The 25,010-nt window shown below is 43.0% G+C and overlaps 2 protein-coding genes across 3 annotated transcripts in view; one reads left to right on the forward strand and one right to left on the reverse strand.

Moving 5' to 3' along the window:
• MED22 (Mediator complex subunit 22) overlaps positions 1-25,010 on the reverse strand; it is a 69,373-nt gene that overhangs the window by 7,180 nt on the left and 37,183 nt on the right. Inside the window, exons 1-3 of one of the 2 annotated variants that reach the window (XM_068348929.1) lie at positions 14,755-14,893; positions 10,540-10,672; positions 9,063-9,163 (exon numbers count right to left, since the gene is read on the reverse strand). In XM_068348929.1, the coding sequence (XP_068205030.1) occupies positions 9,063-9,163; positions 10,540-10,642 (204 nt within the window). In that variant the 5' untranslated portion in view covers positions 10,643-10,672; positions 14,755-14,893. Of the gene's footprint in view, positions 1-9,062; positions 9,164-10,539; positions 10,673-14,754; positions 14,894-25,010 lie in introns of those variants that run through there. The other variant, XM_068348930.1, reaches the window with a different exon arrangement.
• On the forward strand, positions 18,380-24,790 carry LOC137619301 (uncharacterized). The gene is made up of 4 exons (XM_068349461.1): positions 18,380-18,579; positions 18,811-19,008; positions 22,970-23,057; positions 23,611-24,790. The coding sequence occupies exons 1-4, from the start codon at positions 18,512-18,514 to the stop codon at positions 24,739-24,741; spliced, it is 1,485 nt and encodes a 494-aa protein (XP_068205562.1). The 5' UTR covers positions 18,380-18,511; the 3' UTR covers positions 24,742-24,790.

A 25,010-nucleotide genomic window follows, 5' to 3' on the forward strand; every position in this document is an offset into this window, starting at 1 on the left:
CAGACCTCCGCCACGGCAGTGTATCTCAAAACCAGCTTAATTGCCTTTCCCAGAATCAATTTAGACCGTAGGCATATTTGAAGTGTATGACAACCATGTGTGAACTTGCGGTCAAGGTTAGGGTTAATTCTGTCGACATTTCCCTCGACCTTGACTTTGACCTTTGATCTAGGACTTTCAGATTTTAATCACTTCAACGTATCAACATAGGAATTAATCCCTGAAAATTTCACTGCTCTATGAGTAAAATTGTGAGCAGGAAGTTGTTCACAAACAAACTACCAGGGGCAAAAACATATCCTGTAATAAAAGTCCTACTACCTCTAGTATAATTGGCCAATCATGCTGCCCTCCTGGAGCAGTAAACATACGCTCGTTTCTCGTGTAGGGCAGAGGAATCTTCTAAAAAATACTGGTGTGTGACCAACACTTTAAACTGAAGCACAATTTATCTGCTCAAATATTTTGCACTTAACCCTTTTACCCCCGGGCTATTTGGAACTTTCCAACCCTCAACCTCCAGGCATTTTTTTTTTTCAAGCACATTTTGCTATATATATATATATTTTTAAATTGCTCTAACAGCCTTAATTTTCGTCATAGAGAGGTCAGGTTGGTCTCATTCTTTTGGAAAATGCCTGAAGTTTCTCATAAAGTTATCAAAAATATGCAAAAAAAAATGTAAATAGCAGTTTTTTGCAAGGACGTACCAGTACGTCCATGGGGGTAAAGGGATGAGTTTTGTGAAACGTACCAGTACGTCCTTTGGGGGTAAAAGGGTTAATGCGACAGACCAACTTTTGAACTGATATTTCTATGAACATTCCCTGGCATTGATACTCATGGATAGTTAAATGTCTAGGTCTACCCTACAGCTAAGTATTTCCTGTTTCCTTTCCTCTTAGATTATTACCCCTCGAGGGAAGTCTTTGGATCATATGGCCGAGTATGGAAACTATACCGTCTTTTGGGTCTCACATTGATTGGGTAGAGTGAGCATGCTATACCTGCTCTCCAGAATGCGTTTATTTAAGGAACTTTCAATTTTCATAGAAATTTGAATTATTATAGTTAGAATACTTTCTTCTGACTTCTCTATGTCTTCTTGAGAAGGTTATTCAAGGGATTAATTATTAATTTTAATTACTGGGAATTGATAAACATGACAAATTCGAAGATAATTTGTATTTTTCCTAACCATACAAACCTTAGCTATTTACATTGGGGTTTACCTTTTAGCGTAGCTGAAATGACGAGCCAATAGTTTTTAATGAGGGTTAATTACCCCGCGCTAGTTAGCGGGGGGTAGGGGTAGGGTAGCTTGCTACCCCTCCCCCCCACACACCGGTGATTTGCTTCACTTCACTTAGAGGTAGGACTTGACTTGGGGGTCAGGGATGGCGGGCACATATGTGTAAATAGCTAAGGTTTGTATGGTTAGGAAAAATACAAATTATCTTCGAATTTGTCATTTGTTCCGTAACCGAAATACAAACCACGCTATTTACATTGGGTGACTTACCCCTTAGGAAGGATGGAAAGTCCCGAGCCTTACTGACTTCGGCTTTGCCCGGGGTCTCAATCCCTCAGTGAGCAGCACTTGAGAAAAGGAGACCCTGCACCTCACAAGTTCCTAGCATCGCTAGGAACGAGTGGCCTACATAAGCAGTGTGAGGAGGAGAGTGTGACTCGTCCTATGAAGTTGACCTTGAGACCTTTAGATAGGAATCTAGGATAGGACGTTCCCAATACCACCTCGTCAGGGTATGGGAGACGCAACAGTATTAAGCTTAATACTAGGAGCACAAAGAAGCATGGGTTACCTGCAGAGGTCGAGGTCAGCTATGCGAGGACCAGGATGCTGCTTCCCCAAGAGAGGGGAGAATGAAGAAAGAAGTAAGGGTCAGACATACTCTCATTCACGCAGACTAAGACCGGGTAACAATGCCCTCAACCTACTGCTGTTGTGCAGCTACCACAGGGCCGATAGAAAACGTATCGAGGCTCCTGTGGGTCACGTCTTGCAGGTAGTGGGCTGTGAAGGTCGTCTGACGCTTCTAGACCCCAGCTTGAAGTACCTGCGTCACAGAGAAGTTTCTCTTGAAGGCCAGGGATGTAGCAACACCCCTGACATCGTGTGCCTTAGGGCGACGTGACGGAGGAGGGTCTGGATTCAAGGCATGGTGGATAACCCTTCGAATCCAAGCTGAGATGGTGTTCCTGGTGACCCTCCTCTTAGTCCTGCCTGTGCTCACAAACAAAGCTCGCACTTGAGGACGGACTGCAGCCGTTCTCTTCAAGTAGTGCCTCAGACACCTCACTGGACATAGTAGCAGCTGGTCTGGGTCGCTTGTTACAGAACGGAGACTCACTATCCTGAAAGAGTCGAACCGAGGATCCGGCACTCCAGGATTCTGAGTCTTGGCAACAAACTCAGGGACGAACCTGAACGTTACCTCCCCCCCATCCCCTTGAATGGGCGATGTCGTACGAGAGACCATGAAGTTCACTAACCCGCTTGGCCGAAGCCAAAGCGAGTAGGAAAGCCGTCTTCCAAGACAGGTGGCAATCGGAGGCCTGGCGTAAAGGTTCGAAGGGAGGTCTCTTAAGAGCCCTGAAGACTCGAACCACGTTCCAAGGAGGAGGTCTCACTTCCGACTGGGGGCAGGAAAGTTCATAGCTACGTATGAGTAGAGAGAGTTCTAGCGAGGAAGAAATATCCACGCCCTTCAGCCTGAAGGCCAAGCTTAAGGCTGAGCGATAGCCTTTCACCGCCGAGACAGAGGCGCATTTCTTCCCGCAGATAAACGAGGAAGTCCGCTATTGCTGGAATAGTGGCATCGAGGGGAGAGATACCCCTCCCACGACACCAACCACAACAGACTCTCCACTTCGCTTGGTAGACTCCCTCAGAGGACCTTCGCAGGTGCCGAGACATTCTCTCCGCAACCTATTGCGAAAAGCCTCTCTCCGTGAAGAGACGCTGGATAGTCTCCAGGCGCGAAGCCGAAGCGAGGCCACGGCCTTGTGAGGGACACCGGAGTGGGGTTGTCTGAGAAGCTCGTGTCGTGGAGGAAGTTCCCTCGGGAGCTGCAGAAGGTCCGGGAACCATTCCGTGTGATGCCATAGCGGAGCTACCAGAGTCATCGAACAGTTGACCGATAGTCTGGTCCTGTTGAGCACCCTTCTCATCAGACAGAACGGTGGGAAGGCGTACAAGTCGATGTTGTTCCACAGTTGCTGGAAAGCATCTTGCCAGAGTGCCTTGGGGTCCGGGACTGGGGAGCAGTACAGAGGTAGCTTGAAGTTCAACGCTGTCGCGAACAAGTCCACAGTCGGGGAACCCCACAAAGTCAGGACTTTGTTTGCTATCTGAGGATCCAAAGACCACTCGGTACTCACTATCTGCGAGGCCCTGCTCAGACTGTCGGCGAGCACATTCCTCTTGCCAGGAATGAAGCGAGCTGATAGTGATATCGAGTGGATTTCGGTCCACCTCAGAATCTCTACTGCAAGATGGGATAGCTGCTGCGAAAAAGTGCCTCCCTGCTTGTTGATATAAGCCACTACCGTGGTGTTGTCGCTCATCACCACCACGGAGTGACCCTCCAGGGACCGTTGGAACTGCTGAAGAGCCAGAAAGACGGCCTTCAATTCTAGCAGGTTGATGTGCAGGCACTTTTCTGATTCTGACCAAAGGCCTGAGGCCCTCTGGTTCAGAACGTGCGCCCACCACCCTTCTTTTGACGCGTCCGAAAACAGAGTCAATTCCGGGGGGAGGACGAGAAGACTCACTCCCTTCCACAGGTTCTCGCCGACCAGCCACCACCGCAAGTCCGTCTGTTCCAAAGACCCCATCGGGATCAGAATGTCCGGAGAATCGGATCCTTGATTCCACCGGGACTTGAGCCGCCACTGTAGGGATCTCATCCTGAGGCGGCTGTTTGGAACCAGACGAGCCAGGGAGGATAGGTGACCTAAGAGACGCAACCACGACTGGGCGGGGAGCTCTTCTCGCCTGAGGAAGGGTTCCGCCACCCTCCTCAGCCTTGCTATCCGGTCGTCTGATGGAAAGGCTTTGTGGAGATTGGTGTCTATCAGCATGCCTAGATAAACCAGTCGTTGGGACGGCTGCAGAGAGGACTTCTCGAGGTTTACCACGATCCCCAGATCCTGGCAAAGATCCAGAAGCCTGTCTTGGTGCCGAAAAAGGGTCGACTCCGAGTCTGCTAGGATCAGCCAATCGTCCAGATAACGAAGGAGACGAATGCCGTTCCTGTGCACCCAAGATGAAATCAGGGTGAACACTCTGGTGAACACCTGAGGAGCTGTGGAGAGACCGAAACACAGCACCTTGAACTGGTAGATCTTGTCGTCTAGGCAGAATCTCAAGTACTTCCTGGAAGACGGATGGATTGGGATCTGGAAGTACGCGTCCTTTAGATCCAGTGTGCACATGAAGTCTTGTGGTCTCACCGCAAGTCTGACCGTGTCTGCTGTCTCCATGCTGAACTGGGTTTGCTTGACAAACCCGTTCAGAGCCGAGAGGTCGATGACAGGTCTCCAGCCTCCAGACGCCTTCTTTACAAGGAAGAGTCGACTAAAGAAGCCTGGGGAGCCGTCGCCGACCTCCTGGAGAGCACCCTTCTCTAGCATGGTCTCGACTTCGGCCTGAAGGGCCAGCCCCTTTGCCGATCCCGTGGCATAGGAGCTCAACGACACTGGATTCGCTGTCAGGGGAGGTTGAGATGTTGTGAACGGGACGCGATAGCCTTGGCCGATCACTGAGACCGTCCAAGCATCGGCCCCGTGTTGCTGCCACCTGCGGACGCAACGCTGAAGGCATCCCCCCACAGGTGGACACGCAGGGGAACTGCCACCCCTAGGGCTTGCGGCCGCGGCCGCTACCCCTAAGAGTCTTGCCTCCCCTGGAGGACTTGCCGCCCCTCTTGACCTTGGCTGGAAAGGGCTGGGGCTTAGACACCACTTTCTTAACTGCCGGTGCCTGCTTCGGAGCCTTACGAGGCTGCTGCTGCTGTTGCGGCGGAGCTGGAGGCTTATAGGGCCGAGCTGTAAGGGCCCTATGGAGGAGGGAGTCCATGCTGGATTTCCTCCACCTCTCAGCCGTTCGCTCCATGTCCTGTGGCTCGAACAGATTCTCCCCAAGAAGGGAAGCATGTCTGAGCCTACACACATCCACGGCGGGGACCTTCGGATGGAATCTCTCGGTCACCGCATCGCGCCGCTTCAACACCGAGTTGGCCCACAGGGTGGTGACCTGGTGCGCCAAAAACTCGATGGAGCGGGTGCCCGAGAGTAAGAAGGTCTCCAGGGCCTTCCTATTGGTCTCCTTAGACAAGGACTCGGAGCGCAATAGGATGCCCAGAGTTCCTAGCCAAAAATCCAGCCACGAAGTGGCCTGCATGGCACACTTCGCGACCTTTTCATGGCTCAGGATCTCTGCCGCCGAGAACGACACCTGCCGGGCAGAGAGCTTCTCAAGGGGAACTCCCTTCGCCAGCTCCTCCACAGAGTGATGGAGAGGAAGAGCGAGACTGGACTCACCCAAGATCTCAAAATACCTCCTCTGCTGAAGACGAGGAGGGATGAGTTTGTTCCCGGCAGAGGAACGACTGGAGGAGGCAAGAATCGCAAGCTGGGCGTTGGCCCTGGCTCTGGCACTCTTCAGACCCCGAGACCAGGGCATTGCCGCACTGGACTTAGGGGCCTTCCGAACGTCGAATACTTCGTCCAAGATAGTATCCTTGCCTTCACGGGGGGCGATCACGGGGTCCATAAGCCCGTTGAGTTGCCTCATCAGGCTCAGGACCTGCTAGAAGGCATGTTCAGATTCCTGCTGATCTCCTCCTTGCGGGCTGGCAGCTAAGTCTCCTGTCCCCGGAATCTCTTCCTGGGGTGAAGCGTGGACGTTCCCCCGGGGAGCCGCGGGTTCCTGGTGAATCCTCGAAGAAGATTTCGGGATGGTCTTGGAGTCCTTGGATTCCCTCCTGGGAGGGATACAGGATCCCAACAAAGAGGTTCGAAGAGCCCCTTCCGCACGAGACGACTCTCCTCCATGAAGAGAAGGCTCCCCTCTTGGTGCCGAGGGGAAGACTACCGCTTCACTGGACTCACCCGAGGACGGAAAAGCCTCGTCCACGGGAGAAGGAGAAAACGCTCGAGCAGGAGAAGGGGCCTTCGCGACAGACCTCTTGGGAACCAACTTCGCCCTGGGGGAAGTCACCACGAAGTCCACTCCTCGCTTTCTCTTCAGCGTAGGAGAGGCAGCCGTTGGTTTGTTGCCCTGATCGGCGAGTGCTGGTTTCATTACCCTCACTAATGCCCGCATCAGAGGACCAAACCAAGTCTGTTGCTCCACGGACACAGAGTCCGAAATCCTCGCTGGAGGGAAAGGGATCGGGCGATCCTTCGGAGTGGACACCACTAGACCTGCCTGAAAAGAAGGGGAGGAAGAAAGACGCACTAACCTCTCTGCAGTGTCTTCCCTGTCCTGCACAACAGTCCTGCGTTTAAATGGAGGCGATCCAGAGCACTGTCCGGGAACACGCATTCCTGCTGCTATCACTGGCTGCAAAATTCGCCGCAAACGATGGTCGCGCGGGCGAGTGGGCGTACAGGTGAACGAGCGCGTGGGCGAGCCGGCGAATGAATGCGTTGCAGCGTGGGCGAGTGAGAACGCTCCGAAGATCGCTGGCGACGTAGGTCAGGAGACCTGTAGCGCGAGGGAGAGCGATTGCAAGCAGGTGATCGGTGGTGAGCTGGCGAACGCTGGCGCTCAGGCGAGTGATGGCGCGTTGTCGCATGGTGACGCGTTGGCGAGCGATAGCGCGCAGGACGCGCAGGTGAATGATCGCGCGAGGGCGAAACATGTCCTTCCAGAATCTCTGGCCGACGACGCGTTGGAGACCGCGTGCGAGCAGGCTGTAAGTCACGCGGGTGGTCCGGAGATCGTCGATGATCAGGTGATCGCTGACGCGTAGGAGAACGCTGACGAGCAGGCGATTGTAGGATCGTCTGTGAACGCTGGCGCGCAAGAGGGCGACGCGTGAAATCCTGTGAAGGAACAGTTGGCGCGGCGCGTTCACGAACAGGAACAGGAAGAGCGTAGGCGCGTGGGCGAACATGTGCTTTAGAAACACGCGCTAGAGAACGCGGACGATGTTGAGTAGAAACAAGATGAGGATCGCGAGAGAGCTCAGGAGACTGATGGTGCGCAGGGTGCCGAACAGGGACTGCAGGATGTTCAGAGACCACAGGGGAGCGCTGGCGAGCAAGAGGGCGATGATCCTCAAAAGAGCGCTGACGAACGGGAGAGCGCTGACGATCAGAAGAGCGCTGACGAGCAGGAGAGCGCCTGTGTGCTAACACTGCAGAAGGGCGAGCAGGGGAACGCTGGCGCGCTGAGCGCTCTTCAGGAACCACAGGATGGAGGATGTCCTCAGGAGAGCGCTGGCAAGAAGGAGGGTGAACATCAGGAGAGCGCCGGCGAACAGGTGAGCGCTGACGAGCAGGAGAGCATTGACGAGAAGGAGAGCGCTGACGAGCAGGAGAGCACCTGTGCGCTAACGCTGCACGTGAAAGGGAAGATTCCCTTTGCCCCGAAGGGACCGTTGCCCGTCAGGTGACGAGGTCCCCAGAAGGTGAAGTTCTAGCAGGAGTAGGAGACCGGTCCCCAGAGATGTCTAAAGAAGCTGGAGCTGTAGGCTGAATACGACGAGGAGAGTCCCCTTCGGAAGAAGATCCAAAAAGGCGCCTCTTGACACCCTTATAAGGGGATGGGAGGCCCTTGCGACGCAGCGGACGGTGAGCCTTACGGCGCAGGCGGCCACGGGGAAGATCATCAGGACCATCAGTCCTCCGAAGGGGAGTCTCAGTCAAGGCACTCCCCTTAGAGGGAAGCTGGACAGCAGACGAGCTCGTAGGACTCCCTTCCCCCTTCGAAGGATGTACGGAAGGGGGAGGAGAGCCGTCAGCACCAACATCCTCAACTGCACCTGCAGAGGATTGCCCCGCCCCGTCGGAGGCCTCTGACACCACGACGTCGAAGATAGACAGAGGGTCTACCTCTGCTACCGCCGGCAACTGCTTAACGGCGGCCCCCAACGAGACAAGGTCAATCAGGGCAACCCTGGAGGGCAAGCCCTTAAGCCCCAGGGAAGCCCAAATCTGTAAAAGATCATCATTAGACAATGAATTATCAATAACCTCCCCCGGAGGAGGAGGGGGAACCGCCCCGCTATGGGAGGCGACGCCCTCTCCCCCCACCCAAGGTTGAGAAACAGAACTAGGGCCTGCGCTACCACTCGGCCGACTCTCATTAGGAGCCGGACGAGGGGGAGCTTCGGAGGAGGTTTGGGCGACAAAAGAAGAGTCCCGAGAACCTTCCTCCTTCAAGGCAACCCCAGAAGGAGAACGGTCTCTCTTGGACTACTTCTTACGCCGGCGGCCAAACCTCTCCCACTGGGAGGCAGACCACTCCCTTAACTCACTACACATGTTTTCCTGGTCACACCTTCGGCCTCGACACTGCGGGCAAAGGGTGTGAGGATCCGTATCCGTGGCCGACATAAAGGTCCCACAAGGGCGGCCGGCAACACCAGGGCACGTACGCATAGCAAAGACAAAGGTAGTCAACTTCAAACACACACAAAAGCTGTAGAGAAAAAGCAGAAAAAAGATTAAAGGCTGTCAACGAGGACGATGGACAGACATGTCTGTTCATCGCAGAGCCAAAAGTGAAGTGAAGCAAATCACCGGTGTGTGGGGGGGGAGGGGTAGCAAGTTACCCTTCCCCTACCCCCCCGCTAACTAGCGCGGGGGTAATTAACCCTCGTTAAAAACTATTGGCTTGTCATTTCAGCTACGCTAAAAGGTAAACCCCAATGTAAATAGCGTGGTTTGTATTTCGGTTACGGAACAAATATTCTTTACAGTCAGGGTGAAAATCTAATGTACTTAAATACCTCCAACTATTTTTGGTCTAAAGTTACCTCCCTATATCTTTATATTCACAAAACTGGATGAAACTGGTTTTCACTTACAATATTTGCAGACCTCACTTGCATCTGGAAGTTTATTTCTTCTACCTGCGTCATCCTTGTCACTTGGTTCTCGTCCTCGACCAGCCCGAGTTTCACTATTTCTGAGACGGAAAGTAATCTGTGATTACATTGGGGGCGTGCGAGGTTCACGTCAAAAGTTCACAGCACATGAAAAATCATTTACTACATATAATTATAGTTAAACAATACAGAATTAAAATAAAGCTACGATGTCGTGTCTTCTTTTATCAATTTTGAAAGACTATTGGCATATAAAGGTTCTCAACTTAAAAAAATTTGTAGATGCAAAAACAAATTCAATTGGAATCATAAATCTCAGATATTGCATCAAAAGTTCATAATTTCTCGGTAATTTTAGTCTCCCGGAAGAGTTTTAAACGTTACAGATGCATTTAGATCAATGATCTGTTGGTAACTTTAATCTTCTGCAAGCATTTTAACCCTTTTACCCTCGGGCTATTTGGAACTTTCCAACCCTTAACCCCCAGGGGTTATTTTTTTTTCCAAGCACATTTTGCAGTATATTTTTTTTAAATTGCTCTAACAGCCTTAATTTTCATCATAGAGAGGTCAGGTTGGTCTCATTCTCTTGGAAAATGCCTGAAGTTTCTCAAAAAAATTATCAAAAATATAAAAAAAAAAATGTAAATAGCAGCTTTTTGCAAGGACGTACCAGTACGTCCATGGGGGTAAAGGGATGAGTTTTGTGAAACGTACCAGTACGTCCTTCGGGGGTGAAAGGGTTAAACGTTAAGGATGCATTCGGAGCAATGATCTGGTGGTAATTTTTGTCTTCTGGAAGTTTTAAACTTTATAGATGCATTAAGTGCAATGATCTCTCGGTAATTTTACTGTGATAAAACAATGTCGTACAATCTAAATGGAGTAAGCAAGATGGCATTACGGAACTATTTGTTGAATTTTGCAGCTGAAAATTGTAGGTAACCGAGTAAGGTGAAGCCTACCCTTGGACAAATTTTAACAAAATTTAACTTATAAAGAGCTCCTTGGAACCTATTTACTTTCAAAGTTGAAGACTTTCTAGGACTTTCTATACAGTAGACACCGCAAACATAAATATGTACACTAAGTATGCTTGAAGTCTCTCAAGTACAGTAATAAAAAATCAAGTTTATGTTCTATCAATTATAATTCAGATTATTCATTTAATTCCATCAAGATTTTCATTAAATGTATATTTAGGGATGAGAGAATGACTACCTAATAAAGACTATGAAAAAATTACCATGAAAATAATGTGTAGAGTTTTAAAAATATCACCTGAACAACCCCAGAATTATTAGAAGTAGCATAAAATATCTGGCATTTAAGGAATCCTAAATAGGTACAACTTTCGTTTAACGTCAGTGAGAAAATAAGTACAGTATGATAACAGCATCACAGAAATCACCAGTGTCTACGAATTCCAAGCTAAGAACAGACTCGCCGAACCAACCTGTGAAATTGTCCAAAATCGACTTGACGTCGTCCTTCAGTCTCTTGTTGTAAGACTTCAGAAGAGCTTCTCGGCCTTGCGGCTGCTTTCCAGTCTGCGCCATAATGCCCCGGCTAAGTACTCGCGGTTAATTCTGGAAGATGAAATGAAAAGCTATTTTACAATGAAGATGATGGCTATGATAAAAAGCAAAAAGGTATAGGTTTAAAATAGTTTTTTTCGTACAACTCGTCAATTTACAATAGGTTTACTATTAAAAGTAGATTAACCAGCCTAATGAGTCTAGCTCGACGTACAGAGCTTGTCCGATTAAATTTGACATTGGTTGCCAAGTGTAAAAACTACATCATAATCAACACTCAAGGAAGAAGGCCATGAGGATCTATCTCCACGGCAGACATAAAGGTGCTACAACGGCACCCTTCCATGCCAGGACAAACCCGCATGGTAGATCCTCACTTACAGGCACTCTGAAAGAGCAAGGGGAAGTCTTTATATTTCAGGCCAGTTTGTATTTATTCAGAATGAGTAAATAAGTTTACGGAAGAGAACGACAGCACGCCAGTTCTCTACCGAGCTAAAAAGTGACAATGTTACGAGAAGGGGTGTGAGCGTGGTGATCAGTCTACCTCCTGCTAACTAGCTATGGGTGGTTACACCTTGCTAGAAGTCTTATGGCTAGTTTCAGATGTTGCTGAAAAGCCAGAAAAAAAAGTATGAATGCTAATTATTCCATTAAAAGGGGAGAGCCATGACATGGTAATCATTCTCTAATGGGGATGAGAAACCATTTTCCAACCACTCTTTTTCTTCCTTTCAATGTAGATAAAAAAAAAAAATTACATCTGTATTATAAAGATCTTTCAATCAAATTGTATTCTCCAGATTTCCTTAGGAGCAAGTGGGAATGGTAAATTTATGATTGGCAATGATTAAAATGAGAAATAAAAGGTCCTTATTTACAGAAAACCGTACCAATGAATGGCAGGTGTAGCAAAGATTACCGAGATGATAAGAGTGTCACGACTGAGATGGTGCGGGCACGTGTTAAAGATGTAGGGTGGGAAGGGGGGTGAGGAGGGCTATGGAGGAACCTGTCAGGGAAGATCAAGAGGGAGGCAGAGAATTAGATAGCGAGATAAGGTGAAGGATGATATGGAGAGAAGAGGTTTGGTGGAAGAGGATGCCTTTGATCGAAGGCATTGCAGAGGGCACATCAGGCAACTGACCCCTTAATGTAGGGATAACGGTGGGGAAGAAGAAGAGGCGGAAAATAACTTAATTTAATAAACATTCACATATCCTAAAACTGATGGTACTAATATGCAATCTCACATAATAAGGGAAGGACATGAAACCTAACTTCTAAGTAACTACGTGCTTTAGTAATCCTTAGTAATTGCTTTACTTGCAAGTAGTGTATATCATTTGGCCCTTAAAATTTATGCCAGGTCGTTGAGTTACAAATTCTTCTATCTCCACATATGACATATAATAACATTCTCTATTCGTGTATTTAACAAGTTAGGAGAGACCCCAGTAAGAAACAGGAATTTTTGACACCAAAATGGCCGTGGGCGAACCCTCATAAGGGAACCTGAACAAGCGGCGATAAGATGATATGATTAGAAAAACCAACACGGTAAAAGATTAAATGAGTCGCTACCTAGAAATCCCAACCAGACAAATATATATTACTCAACTTGGGAGCAGGGATCTCCAAAACGTCGGACGTCTTCAAAAGCACAAAACGACACAGAACGAAGCAAAACACGTCTGACCAACGCTGGTGCTATGGAGGAATGGGGTGGGGAAGGATAGTCGTAGTAGGAGGCAGCAGACGGGTGTTGGACGGCACCTCGCTGTTCCAGGGAATCTTGATGAGGGAGAGGTCTAACTGGTGAGGGACCTATGGTCGTGGTTTAATCACGCCCCAGTTTACTATACCGACACTCGTAGAGTGAGCGAGCTGGGTTTATGCCTGGCATTCCATGCATCCTTTTTTTTTCTCTGGTATATTTAGCAATAACTATGCCTTAGAAATGGTGCTATAGGAGCATTTCACTGGGCGACACAGGTCGAGCCTAGAAATAGATTTTTCCTTCGTCAAAATCCCCTTTTTTTGGGTACTTCAGGCGAATTATTTGTTAAATGCCGTGGCTACTGCCAGCGTTAAATCATGACGATTAGTTGGATTTTGAAAGTTGAATTCAATTAATTCAGATGTTACTGTAAGCTCAAATTGTTGAAGCAACATAATAGACTGGGCGATGGAGAATGACAGCGTGAGAGTTGTGCAGGTAGTCTCACCAATTACAGCACAGAATAATATAGTTTCGGTTATTTTGTGAGTCATCAAACAAATATTGTGTTTACAAATCAACTCATCATTAAGAATAATGAGAGCTTCTTGTTTGACTGATGAAAATCACTTGTCAATAATCATGTAAATATTAATAAAATACATAATATAAAAATCTAAGTTATATTAGTGTGTATGTACTACCTTATAGTTTGAGTAAAATTAACATTTAATCGTTACTTTATGGCTGATTATAATTAAACAAATTAAGTACAGTATTGCATATATAAACTGGACTCTCTTTGAATTGTATCTTCGTGCTGGAAACAAAAACTTATTTATTATGAATATTTAAAAAAGGAAATATATGAACAATATGTAGTCATACAGTTGAATGAGCATTGTAACTGGGGATTACAAACTATTAAGGGCATTATCATCGATAAGTCATAGTTTACCTTTCTAAGCGATAAAGAAAATGACAAAATTATAAGGAGATATTGTAATAAGATCATTTGACACTGTGTAAAAGTTATCTTTATTGTGGATACAGTACTGACTTTTATATTAGTTTAAAAAGCCCCATAGAAAAAGATTGATAATCAATTTCCTTCTTATCGACTGTACCAGTTAGTAATGTAAGCAAATATGTTAAAAAGTATTCTAGTGTCACTACAGTATACAACATTTTCGGAAGTTTGACGTTAAACTATTGATGAAAAATATCAACAATTATTCAGCAGCCAACTTTAATTTTTGGAATATATTATCAATTTTTGTCCATTTTGATTCCTAATTGTAGCCTAGGCCAAGATATGAAACAGGTTATAGTATGCAAAACACAATTAGCCTAGGCTAAGACATGAAACAGGTTATAGTATGCAAAATAAACTCCAAGACGCAGCAAATACAAAAATAAAATATTCTAGACAATGGAAATATGGATTCATTAATTTGACAGACAGAATATATCCTAACCCACAGGACTGGGTCCTACCTAACTTATGGTGATAGTTACATGTTAAAAGTACAAATATTTCTAGATTTATATTATAACTTGACAGGCCATCGCTTTAGGATTTAAACGTACCCTGAAATCAAAATTCAACTTTGTATCGAAATTTCAACAGAAGAATATGACTTAACAGTGGAATTAGTGGCTACATTAAATATATAACTGTCATAGACACACACAACCCTTCTGCCGATGAGCTATGTCGTTCTTCGATAGATGTAATGAACGTTTAGAGAGGTCGTGGCTGGAATGAAATTATCTAAAACATCAAAAGCTTGCTTGAACATGCCAAGGGTCAACACAGAAATGCACTGTCACATAATTAAGAGAGAGAGAGAGAGAGAGAGAGAGAGAGAGAGAGAGAGAGATGGCTTGAATATGTAACATTAAGGGGTGCATGTATGATAGTAGCCACCTGTATGTATTATTATGGCTAACTTAGAATACGGCAGTGTAAGGGGAGTCGCAGGGGGGCATTAGGTAAGTAGGTAAGGACACGCCTTGTACGTTAGGTTAGGGGAGGGGGAGTTTAGGTTAGCTGATGTCCATTTTTAATCAACAAGGGAGGAACTGGCCGCTAATATACAAAGGCTCCGGCTAGCCTAAGACAGAGGAGCGTTTGTAGATCCACGGACACAGTCTGGCACTGATATAGTAGAGAAAAATAATTATATTTTACTATATCAAATTAGAAAACGCCATAACTCTATACTGTACTAGGATTAGTGAGCCGGTGTGTCCACCGTTCTGCAAATGACTCCCTAACCCAATTGCTATATTACGTAAGTTATTCACGGGTTCATAACCATTCTAAAACATTAGCTATTCACGGCATTATAACCATATAATATAAGATATAAACCTATAAAATGGCATAATATATATGTTTCGTACTCACCTATAAATAATTTAATCCATAAATAAAGAAAAATCTTACTCGAACTGAGACTCACTTTCAAGTTCAACGTTTTGACAGAAACGTAAACAAAGCGTTCTTCTTCTTCCAGCATTGAATGAAATTCTGACTTTAGTATATTTTTTTCTTTAAAAAATAAGTTTAATGGCATTATACTAACACCGGCTCTTTAATTGATATTTATATATGCATTTTTGCTTTTAATTTATCATGTCATGTTACTTACAGATGTTATAATTACTATTAAACAGAGCGTTCTTCCTCTTCCAGAATTTCTGACTTTTTTGTTTTCCCTTTTTTTAATGAAAAAAATAAGATTAAAGGCATTATACTAATACTGGCTCTTCAATTGTTATTCATATATATTTTTGCTTTTAATTTGGAGCCAGAGCTATTACGACAGGACACACACACACACACACACACACACACACACACACACACACACAAAGCATACGAATGGCTTGTACACAAAACGAAAGAGAAAATCCTTGTTGCAACTGAAGGATATGAAAAAGGATACACAATATAAAAGGTTCCTTCAGGAAGGAAATAAAGCTAATTGAGACTAACAAAATATCTGCTTCAAGACCTATTATTGTTATTTCAAATTATTCTGTTTCCTACACTGTTCAGGTGAGGATGTATAGCCAAATGTCGAAATAAAGTTATTCAAAATATAATGTAACAGAATTTTACATTAATCGTGTAAAAAAAATAAATTTAACATATCTCAAATACATTATAGGGAAATGTACTGTAGTAGCAAATCGGATTTATAGAATCTCTCTCTCTCTCTCTCTCTCTCTCTCTCTCTCTCTCTCTCTCTCTCTCTCTCTCTCTCTCTCTCTCTCTCTCTCTCTCTCTCTCTCTCTCTCTCTCTCTCATATTTGCCGAGAATTTGCATATCAGCAGATCGATCCCAGCCTGGGACCGTGAGTTTAAGCCATTTACTGGCGAGGCTACTGCTGTGGTTGGGCACCACAGTGATGATTTTGGAGTGTCCTTCTCCTAGAAGAGCTGCTTACCATAGCTAAAGAGTCTCTTCTACCCTTACCCTGAAGAGGAAAGCAGCCACTGAACAAAAACATTGCTGCAGTTAACCCTTTGAGCAAAGAAGAATTTATAATTTCAGTGTTGTCAGGGGTAAGAGGAAAGAAAATGCGTAAAGAATAGGCCAGATTATTCCGTGAATATCTAGGCAAAAGAAAAAATGAACCGTAACCAGAGAAGGATCTAATTCATAGCACTATCTGATCAGTCCAAGGACCAAATAATCCTCTGGTCTTGTAGTCGTATCTCAAGGGGTGACTGGTGCCTTGACCATCCTAAAATTTCTAATATATTCGACATGGCATACGTTGGACTTCATTTTAAATGATAGAATCAACAATATTGTATTATATATTAATGTGGAAGAGAAGTGCACTGTCTCTCCAAGGGCGTAAGTTTATGATTTTTAAAATTATTCTTGGACACACTTCGCTCAGTACAAACAACACAGTTTTGGGCTCAAAAACAGGTAAATTGAAGGAAAGTTACGTAAGCTTACATTCTCCTACATTAATATCAGTCTTGCAAAAGATGTATTTATGAGAACAAGCAAATGGTATGTATACACACACACTCACTATATATATATATATATATATATATATATATATATATATATATATATATATATATATATATATATATATATATATATATATATATATATATATATATATATATATATATATATATATATATATATATATATATATATATATATATATATATATATATATATATATATATATATATATATATATATATATATATATATATATATATATATATATATATATATATATAATATTAACCAAAACAGTAGGCCTACATTAACAGAGAATTTTGGACAATTTGAAAAACCACAGATATAGACAAAATGGGGGAAGGGGAATAAATAGCATAATTACAAAAAAAGGAAAATAAACTTAAAGAGATTAATATAAAAAAATGCATTTAGCAACAATGAGACCAAGATCAAGATATTACTCGTACGTCTGGCAGTAAACTACATCTGACACAGATACCTATTCTGAAAACACCAATATTTTTGTTTAAACATTTCGAAGGATATAAATAGGAAACATGGTAGTAATTGAAAATATAAGATGTTGACAAATATAAAAGTAAATTAACTATATAATTCTTTTATTGAATATGTTTGGAAAATAATAATAGAATAATCACACGTACTTTGTTTGTTAGTTGGTAGAGGCAAATTTAAATAGAACACTAATTTTTTACCAATCATTTTTCTCAAATGTATATCAATAAAGAAATCTATTTTAAGGGAATAAAAACTCTATTAAACATTTCAAAATTATCAAAATTTAAATTTCATGATGCATTGCACATCTGTGTTTTAATGTTGTAAAGAAACGTCCTATTTTCGAGTCTCTCTCTACAGTAAACACTGGTGTATAATACAATAGGGCCCCAGCCTTATTATTGTATTATACACTCTCAATTTTGTCTTTTCTGATATTGTTCTACTTTGGAGAAGTGTTAAACTAGAAACACATTTCCCCCAGATACAATTCTTTCATTTATTTCCACTTTCATATTTCCCTCTCTAGTTATTTCATATCTATTGGTGATAATGGTTCTTTTCCCATATCTTATGGATTTTGTATTTCTGTAGCAGGCTTGAGTCAGTCTGATAATGTGGTATACACATTTCTCTCATGATTTCCACATTGAAGGTCTGTGAATTCTGTCTTAATATTGTTTTAAAAACAACTAAGAGATGTACTGGATATTTATTGCGTTCTCGAGAAATGTTCAGAGATCTGTCGTATAGAGAAAGGCTGGTTTGTCGTTGAGTTAACTTTCCTAAAACCAGCTTGATACTCCCCCAAATAATTTCTTTTTGCATATGGTCTCATGTTTTCATGTATAATGATGATGCTTTTTAAAAAGTAACAAGTAAATCTTATTAGTTTATCTCCCTTCTTATGTAGTGGTATTATTATCCTATCTATTTGTGCTTTTATTATTCTTTAACCTTTTAATTAGACTTCTTCACCTTGTTGGAGCTTCTACTTCTAACCCAGGACCAAAGAAGATTATTGTTTCTATTAGGCCATCAGGTTCTTAGCGATTTAATAATCCTCAAAATATGACCTCCATCTTTCCATGCCCTAATTTTCATCTGTTATCATTACCCCATTTTCTTCCTTAACCACGTTTAGTCTTGCCTAGTATCCATTTCTTAGTTTCTGTATACCATCATAATGCCGTCTCATTCGTCCCTCCTCTGTCTTTATCAATCTCGTCTTGCTCTTTGTTAAAAGATTATCTTTTTTCTTCTCGTCACTGTCAAGACTTCTCTTCCTCTCTGTCTCTCTAACTCTATAAATTCTTCATTCTGCAGGGCTCTAAAGGGATAGAGTTTTATCTTCTTTCCTTTCTCTGCTACTTCCTTACATTCTTCATCATGCCACGAGTTCCCTCTCCTTCCCTGTGCATGTCCAATCTTCTCCCCAGTCACTTCTCTAATAGTTTCCTCAATGTTTCTTCACTTTCCATAAATTACTTCTTGTATTATCATCCTTCAATTTATCAAAATCAAAACGTTTTATCTTCTCTACTGGTCTAAACCTTTCTACTTTCAGCTTGGCTCTTCCCTTAGCTACGAACATTGTGGACAAACCCTTTCAAAAATGTCTAATCTTGTACCATTGCAGAAATGATGATTGGCCCAGCAGCTTTTAGAAGACTCTCCTGTCTCAAAAATCATCTGCAGTTTTCCAAGAGGTAAGTTGAACATATATCTTCATTCGAAATTTCTATATTGTATACTGTGGTCATATCAAAAGCTAAAAGATATATGGCTACTAAGGTTTGTAATTTGGTTAGTACAGAATATTGCTAAGCAGTTATACCTAAGAAACATAGTATAATTATTATTCAATTATCTAAGTTACTAGAACTTTAGGTTTTTTAAAATCTCAGCCTCATAACCATCAAATGGCAAACCTCCTGCAGGACCCTTCGTGTAGGCGCATCCCAAATACACGGGGACGCGCAAGGAGTGCGCTGGTTGCAGCCCGCAGGAGCAGGAGCCAGGAGAATGGAACTGGCTCACCGCATAGGCCTTCTACACTTCCCAGTTTGTATAACTGTACACACAGCGGAACCGCTCAAGACGGACGACCTGCGGAAGGCGCTCGTTCACCTTTACAAGTTAGTTTTGATATTGTTTTTTACCAGTTAAATTCACCCTCTCACATTTTCTCAAGTAGCTTACTTCTTAACCTTTAAGGTAGGGGTGTCCAATCACTCAATTGCAAGCACTTGACTTGGCTTAATGGTTTAAAGACCGTTCATGAATGGCAGAGGCAAGGAACAGTGACATGCCCTAGCAAGCAGGACAATGCCATGGAGACTGACCATATATACATATGATCAGTGCTCAATTCACCTCTCCATCCAAGCTGGAACCAGTGAAGGCCAGGCTATGGCTGCTGATGACTCAGCATATAGATCTATAGGCTCCCCCAAACTCCCCATCCTTAGCTCACGAGAACTGTGAGGTTACAGCGACCAAAGAAATTAATGAGTTTGAACGGGAATCGAACCTCAGTCTGGCGATCACCAGTCAGGGATGTTACCATATAGGACACCACAACCGTAGCCTTAATTGAAATCATTTATGATTGCAACACACAAAGACATACTAAGGAAGGAAGACTATTTCTTTACCGTGAACAAGCTGAAGTGCGCGCGCCTGATATGCCATACATCTTTAGCTCTAACCTATAACGAAGAAAGGAAATCTTGAAAGACATTCCCACAATTGTCACAAGAAGTATGGTACTGACTATCCACCATAAATGAGTTAAAAAAGAGGAAGGTTAATGAACTAAAAAAGCAGTTTCCTTCAATACAAACTATTTTAACTAGATCCAGATCTAAATCAAAGATGGCTACCATTGCCTCTTTTAGGGTGCATGCAAAGCATAAAAAGGCATTCCTAGATGGATAAATAACCAAAGAGGCCTTTTTCAGGAGCAGCAGACTCGCTATTTGAAAATGCAAAATGTAAATCTGAAAGTCTTTCTTCCATCGAGGATCTTCCGTGATAAAAAAACACTGTCATGATGTGCCGTGAATACACGGCAGAGGAGTGGAATGAACAGCTTGATAAAGACATACATGAGTGTTTACTTTTCTTTACAATTTGATAATTGTTTTATATTTGGATTGTATTTAAAAACATGAGAACCGAATAGGAACTGTTGAAAATACTAACATTAAGATGTTTACAGAGGTAATGACATATCGAAGGTTTTTGTCGAGTTCCTTCAACGTAGACGACTATGAGTAAGCTTGCATCAATGGAAGCTGATGGGGGTACCTGCAATGACTGGCCATATTAGTGGAATCTCTGTTCTCTGCACGCGTGATGATGATAGATTTACTGAAATTTTCACTAATTGTATTGCCTTTAAAGATTTGAATTTGGTTCGAGCCACGAGTCTTCAGAGGCGACTGTTTCGTTTCAATTAGGGTTGTGGTGGCCGATGTGGTAACGTCCCTGACTGGTGAATGCCGGACTGGGGTTCGAGTCCCGCTCAAACTCGATAGATTTTTTGGTCGCTGCAAACCCACCTTGCTTGTGAGCTAAGGATGGGTGGTTTGGGGGAGCCTATAGGTGTATCTGTTGAGTCATCAGCAGCCATTGCCTGGCCCTCTTTGGTCCTAGCTTGGGTGGAAAGGGGGCTTGGGTGCTGATCATATGTATATATGGTCAGTCTCTAGGCCATTGTCCTGATAGCTACGGCAATGTCACTGTCCCTTGCCTCTGCCATTCATGAGCGGCCTTTAAACCTTTATTTGGAATTGAATGAAGCTGAACATTTCAAACCTTTTGTTGCAAACTGATGTCAGGTGGTTAAGTAGAGAAAAATTGCTTCAGAGGTTTAGAGATCTGTCAGAAATAAAAGTGTTTGCAATTAGCAAACAAACTATGGTTGCAACACTTAATGAACTAAACTTGAATCTTCAAGGAAAAGAAAAATCTATGGTAGACAGTTTTCAAACAGAAATGAAAGCTAACAAACAGAATCTAAAGCCAGTGTTGTCCTAACTGTACAAAATTAAGTTATGGAGAGATATGACATCCGAATTAGAAATTAAGGGAAAAGATTGCAAGCTCTTTGTCAATGCTCGCCATTGTACCAACCGTGTGTCACACGATCGTACATAGTTAATTTTGTGTATATATTATGCTTGTATCTTTGCTCTTCCCTCGCACGAAAATGAACCAGATTAAACATGTCTGCTTTTCTTCTCTGTAACAGTGTCTGTTTTTCTAAACATGAAATTTCTTGTTGCTTTGAGCTTTTGTATATAAAGGAGAGTGTTCTATAATAAATTTACTCAATTGCTTTCAACCTGCTTTTGAGTCACAACCTTCTCTCGGCCCATCACACCATATTGAACATGTGACAACCGTAGCTTCAGATTTTGACAAGACGTTTTCAAGAGCCTGTAGCAATACATGTGTGTTTTCCAATTAGGAGAGACACAAATATTGAAGAAATATAATTAATAATGGCATCAAGGTTTCATATACTGTAGATATATATGAAGTGGAAAATGAATTCCTTAAACTTCCATGTGATATTCAGCAGGGCGGAATTTCTGGAACCTTCTTCATCATCATCTCCTCGTATGCCCATTGACGCAAAGGGCCTCGGTTAGATTTTGCCAGTCATCTCTATCTTGAGCTTTTAAATCATTACTTCTCCCTTCATCATCATCTACTTCGCGCTTCATAGTCCTCAGCCATGTAGGTATGGGGCTTCCAACTCTTCTTGGGCCTTGTGGAGCCCAGTTGAAACCCAACTCTTCTAGTGCCTTGTGGAGCCCAGTTGAAACCCAACTCTTCTAGTGCCTTGTGGAGCCCAGATGTAAGTTTGGTGAACTAATCTCTCTTGGGGAGTGTGAAGAGCATGCCCAAACCATCTCAATCTACACCTCACCATAATCTCTTGTAATCTCTCTTATACTTTCATTTCCAATCTTGTCCTGCCATTCAACTCCCAATATTCTTCTGAGGGCTTTGTTATCAAAACTACAAAATAAGTTGGATATCGTTTCATTGTCATACCACGACTCATGTCCATACAGTGGGCTAACAGCAATGTCAATAAACTGATATATAGCCTGATTTTTGTACATAATTTCAAGCGATTTGATTTCCAAATTTTACTTAACCTAGCCATTGTTTGATTTGCTTTTTCCAATCTTTCATTAAACTGCAAGTCAAAAGACCCTGTATCAGAGATCATCATCCCTGTCTTTCTTATATTTATCTTGAGCCCAACCTCATGTGACATTTCATGCATTCTGGTAAGCAAACATTGTAAATCCTGTGGTGTTCTGATAAGGACAGCATCATCAACATACTCTAGATCAGCTAATTTCCAATTACCAATCCAGTCTAATCCTTCTCCACCATCCCCAACTGTTCTATGCATTACAAAATCCACGAGGAGGATAACAACATAGGTGACACCACATTCCCTTGGAGTACTCCACTGTTCACTGGAAATTCATTTGACAGGACTCCACTAACATCAACTTTGCCCTTGCTATGCTCATGGACAGGCCATATCCCTCGACTTCCAAGGTGGAAAGGTTAGAATACTTAACTCACTATAGTCCATTTCTTTTAGCGAGTCCTATTTGCACCGACTCACAGCGGTGCCCTTTTAGCTCGGAAAAGTTTCCTGATCGCTGATTGGTTGGACAAGGTAATTCTTACCAATCAGCGATCAGAGGTCCATTCATATGTGAGGCAGAGTGATTTTGGCCACATTCTACTGAAACCCATCCAACCTCTGTTGACATAAGGCATGAATTTAGTATCAGTCTGGTAGTCAGCTGTGTTGAGTTACAGCTGGGACTGGAAAAAGTGCATGGATCTATAGACAGATGTAAGGATAGATAGGTTTGAACACATCTTTATACAAATATAAATATTAATATGGCAAGATGTATATTTTTGGAAGCAACAGAAATGCCTGATACATAACTGATACAGTACGAGTACAATGATATGATCATACATAGCTAGAATGTAGATCCTAATGCAAGTGCTTCATAATGATCAAATTTCATTATTTTCTTCCACCAGCAAAATTCAAACGCTGCGGACGTGCTATCGCTACCGTCAGGGGGAACTGTGGGTATGCGAGATGGAACGCAGAGAAATAGACTTCCAGGTGAGTTACACATTACCCCATGCCTTCGTCAATGGGGTAAACCGGTCTGTGCGCTTGGGGAAGTACTGGATTACTAACACGTCAATTGCTTTCCTGGTGTTGTAATCAGTCTGCATCTTTTACCAAGATTTCCCTCTGTTGTTTTCAGCATGATTATAAAGATGCCTTTTGATATGAATTCAAATCTAAGATGATTTATGACAAATGAGTCACTAACTCATGTTCTTGAGCAGCAAGATTAAGTTATCTAATCATATTCCATAGAAATTAACTTTGGAAACTTCCAGTTCATCTTGGTATACTCTAAAATTCTCATAGCTATTTTTCCTTCCCCCTTCATGAAGAAGATAGTTGATACTGATTGCATTTATTTGATTCAGGAAGGTTTATATAGATTGCAAATTATATATTGTTCACTTCTTGCTAAAGTCTTTAAAGCACATTTAGATAAAGAATTCTTTGCACAAAATATTTTTCAGTTTGAACATTTCTTTGTGATGTTCTCATAGATTATCATCAACATATATTAAAAAAGATCCTGTCTCATCCACAGGAAGTGAGTGGAAATAACTTTAACGAGGCGTTGACGGCCCTAATGAACTGCAAGTACACTAATAACGAGAACGGTCCCCTGTGGCGCGTGAGACTCATGCGGGAGGAGGAGAGTACTTCCGAGGATGAGAAAACTCCAGGGTTCCCACATCAGTCGACCCTTATGATTAGCCTCCACCATGGCATCACGGACGGCAACGCTTCCTTCAACATCTGTATAACGCTGTTGAGAATACTGGAAAAGGTAATTGCCGGAGGTTTCATCGACGACGAGGAACAGCTGGGCGTCATTGCGGGTGACGAGCAAACAAACACTCTTAAGAAGGAGATTCAAAAACATTTTGAAAAACATCCTGGTGAACTGGAGGACTTCTGCCAAAGGAATCTGCAGTCTGAGTTCACATCACTTTTTCAAAAAGCCTTTGGCTACCCGGAGGATCCAAAGCCAACTACACGTTACCTGATAAGCAACTTGAAGGCAACGACTCTGAAGAAATTTCTCGAAAAGTGCAAAAGTGCAACAGTAACATTTAATTCAGGATTTGTGCTAGCCATAAACACCGCTCTGGTTGAACTTGCGAGAGAGGCTGGCATTGCGGAAGATGCTATCAGCATTCGCAGCAAGCATACCATCAACCTCCGTCGCTACTGGGAGAAACAAAAGAATTTCTCCTTCGGCTGCCACATTGGCAGAATGCTACAAACAACAGACACTTCTCCATACAATAAGGACACGTTTTGGGACCATGCGAAGAAACTGGACCTTCAAATGAGGGAAAAAGTGAAGACGATGTATGCCTTGAGAGAGGAAGTTGCCAAGGAGATGAAAAATATTACGGAACCTACGCTGAGTAGAGATGAGCCAGTGCAGGTCGACTGTGATTATTCCATTTCCAATGCTTTCATTCCGGGCGACTTTGATCTCTGGCAAGACCACAAACACATCAGGGGATCTCGGATACTGTCGTTTATCCAGATGGAGCTGACGCAAAACACGACGTTTCACCTAATTGCCAGCGCTTCGGGGAGGATGAATTACACTATCAGTTACTCCACGTGGCACATAACAGATGAAAATGCTCTGAGATTTATGAAAAAGGTTGAGCAAATCGTTGAAGACTTGTCTAATTGAAGCTTAAAGTTATAACTGATTTGTTTTCTTAATTTTTTAAAAGATCGTTTTACTTCTAAAACGATTAGTATAGTAATTAAAATGAGAAAATATATTTGTTTTTCTGTTACTTTATCCTACCAATCGAATAGATAAGTTTTGCTCAATTTAGTCAGCAGCAAAACTGATTGGGTGTTACTATTCCTCTTCTAAGCCAAATGCCACCTCACGGTAAATTCAAATTCTGCACCTAGAGGGTACCATCTGAATAAACTAAATCAATTTGGCTA

This window comes from Palaemon carinicauda, chromosome 25 (assembly GCF_036898095.1).
Source record: "Palaemon carinicauda isolate YSFRI2023 chromosome 25, ASM3689809v2, whole genome shotgun sequence".
Classification (NCBI taxonomy): Eukaryota; Metazoa; Arthropoda; class Malacostraca; order Decapoda; family Palaemonidae; genus Palaemon; species Palaemon carinicauda.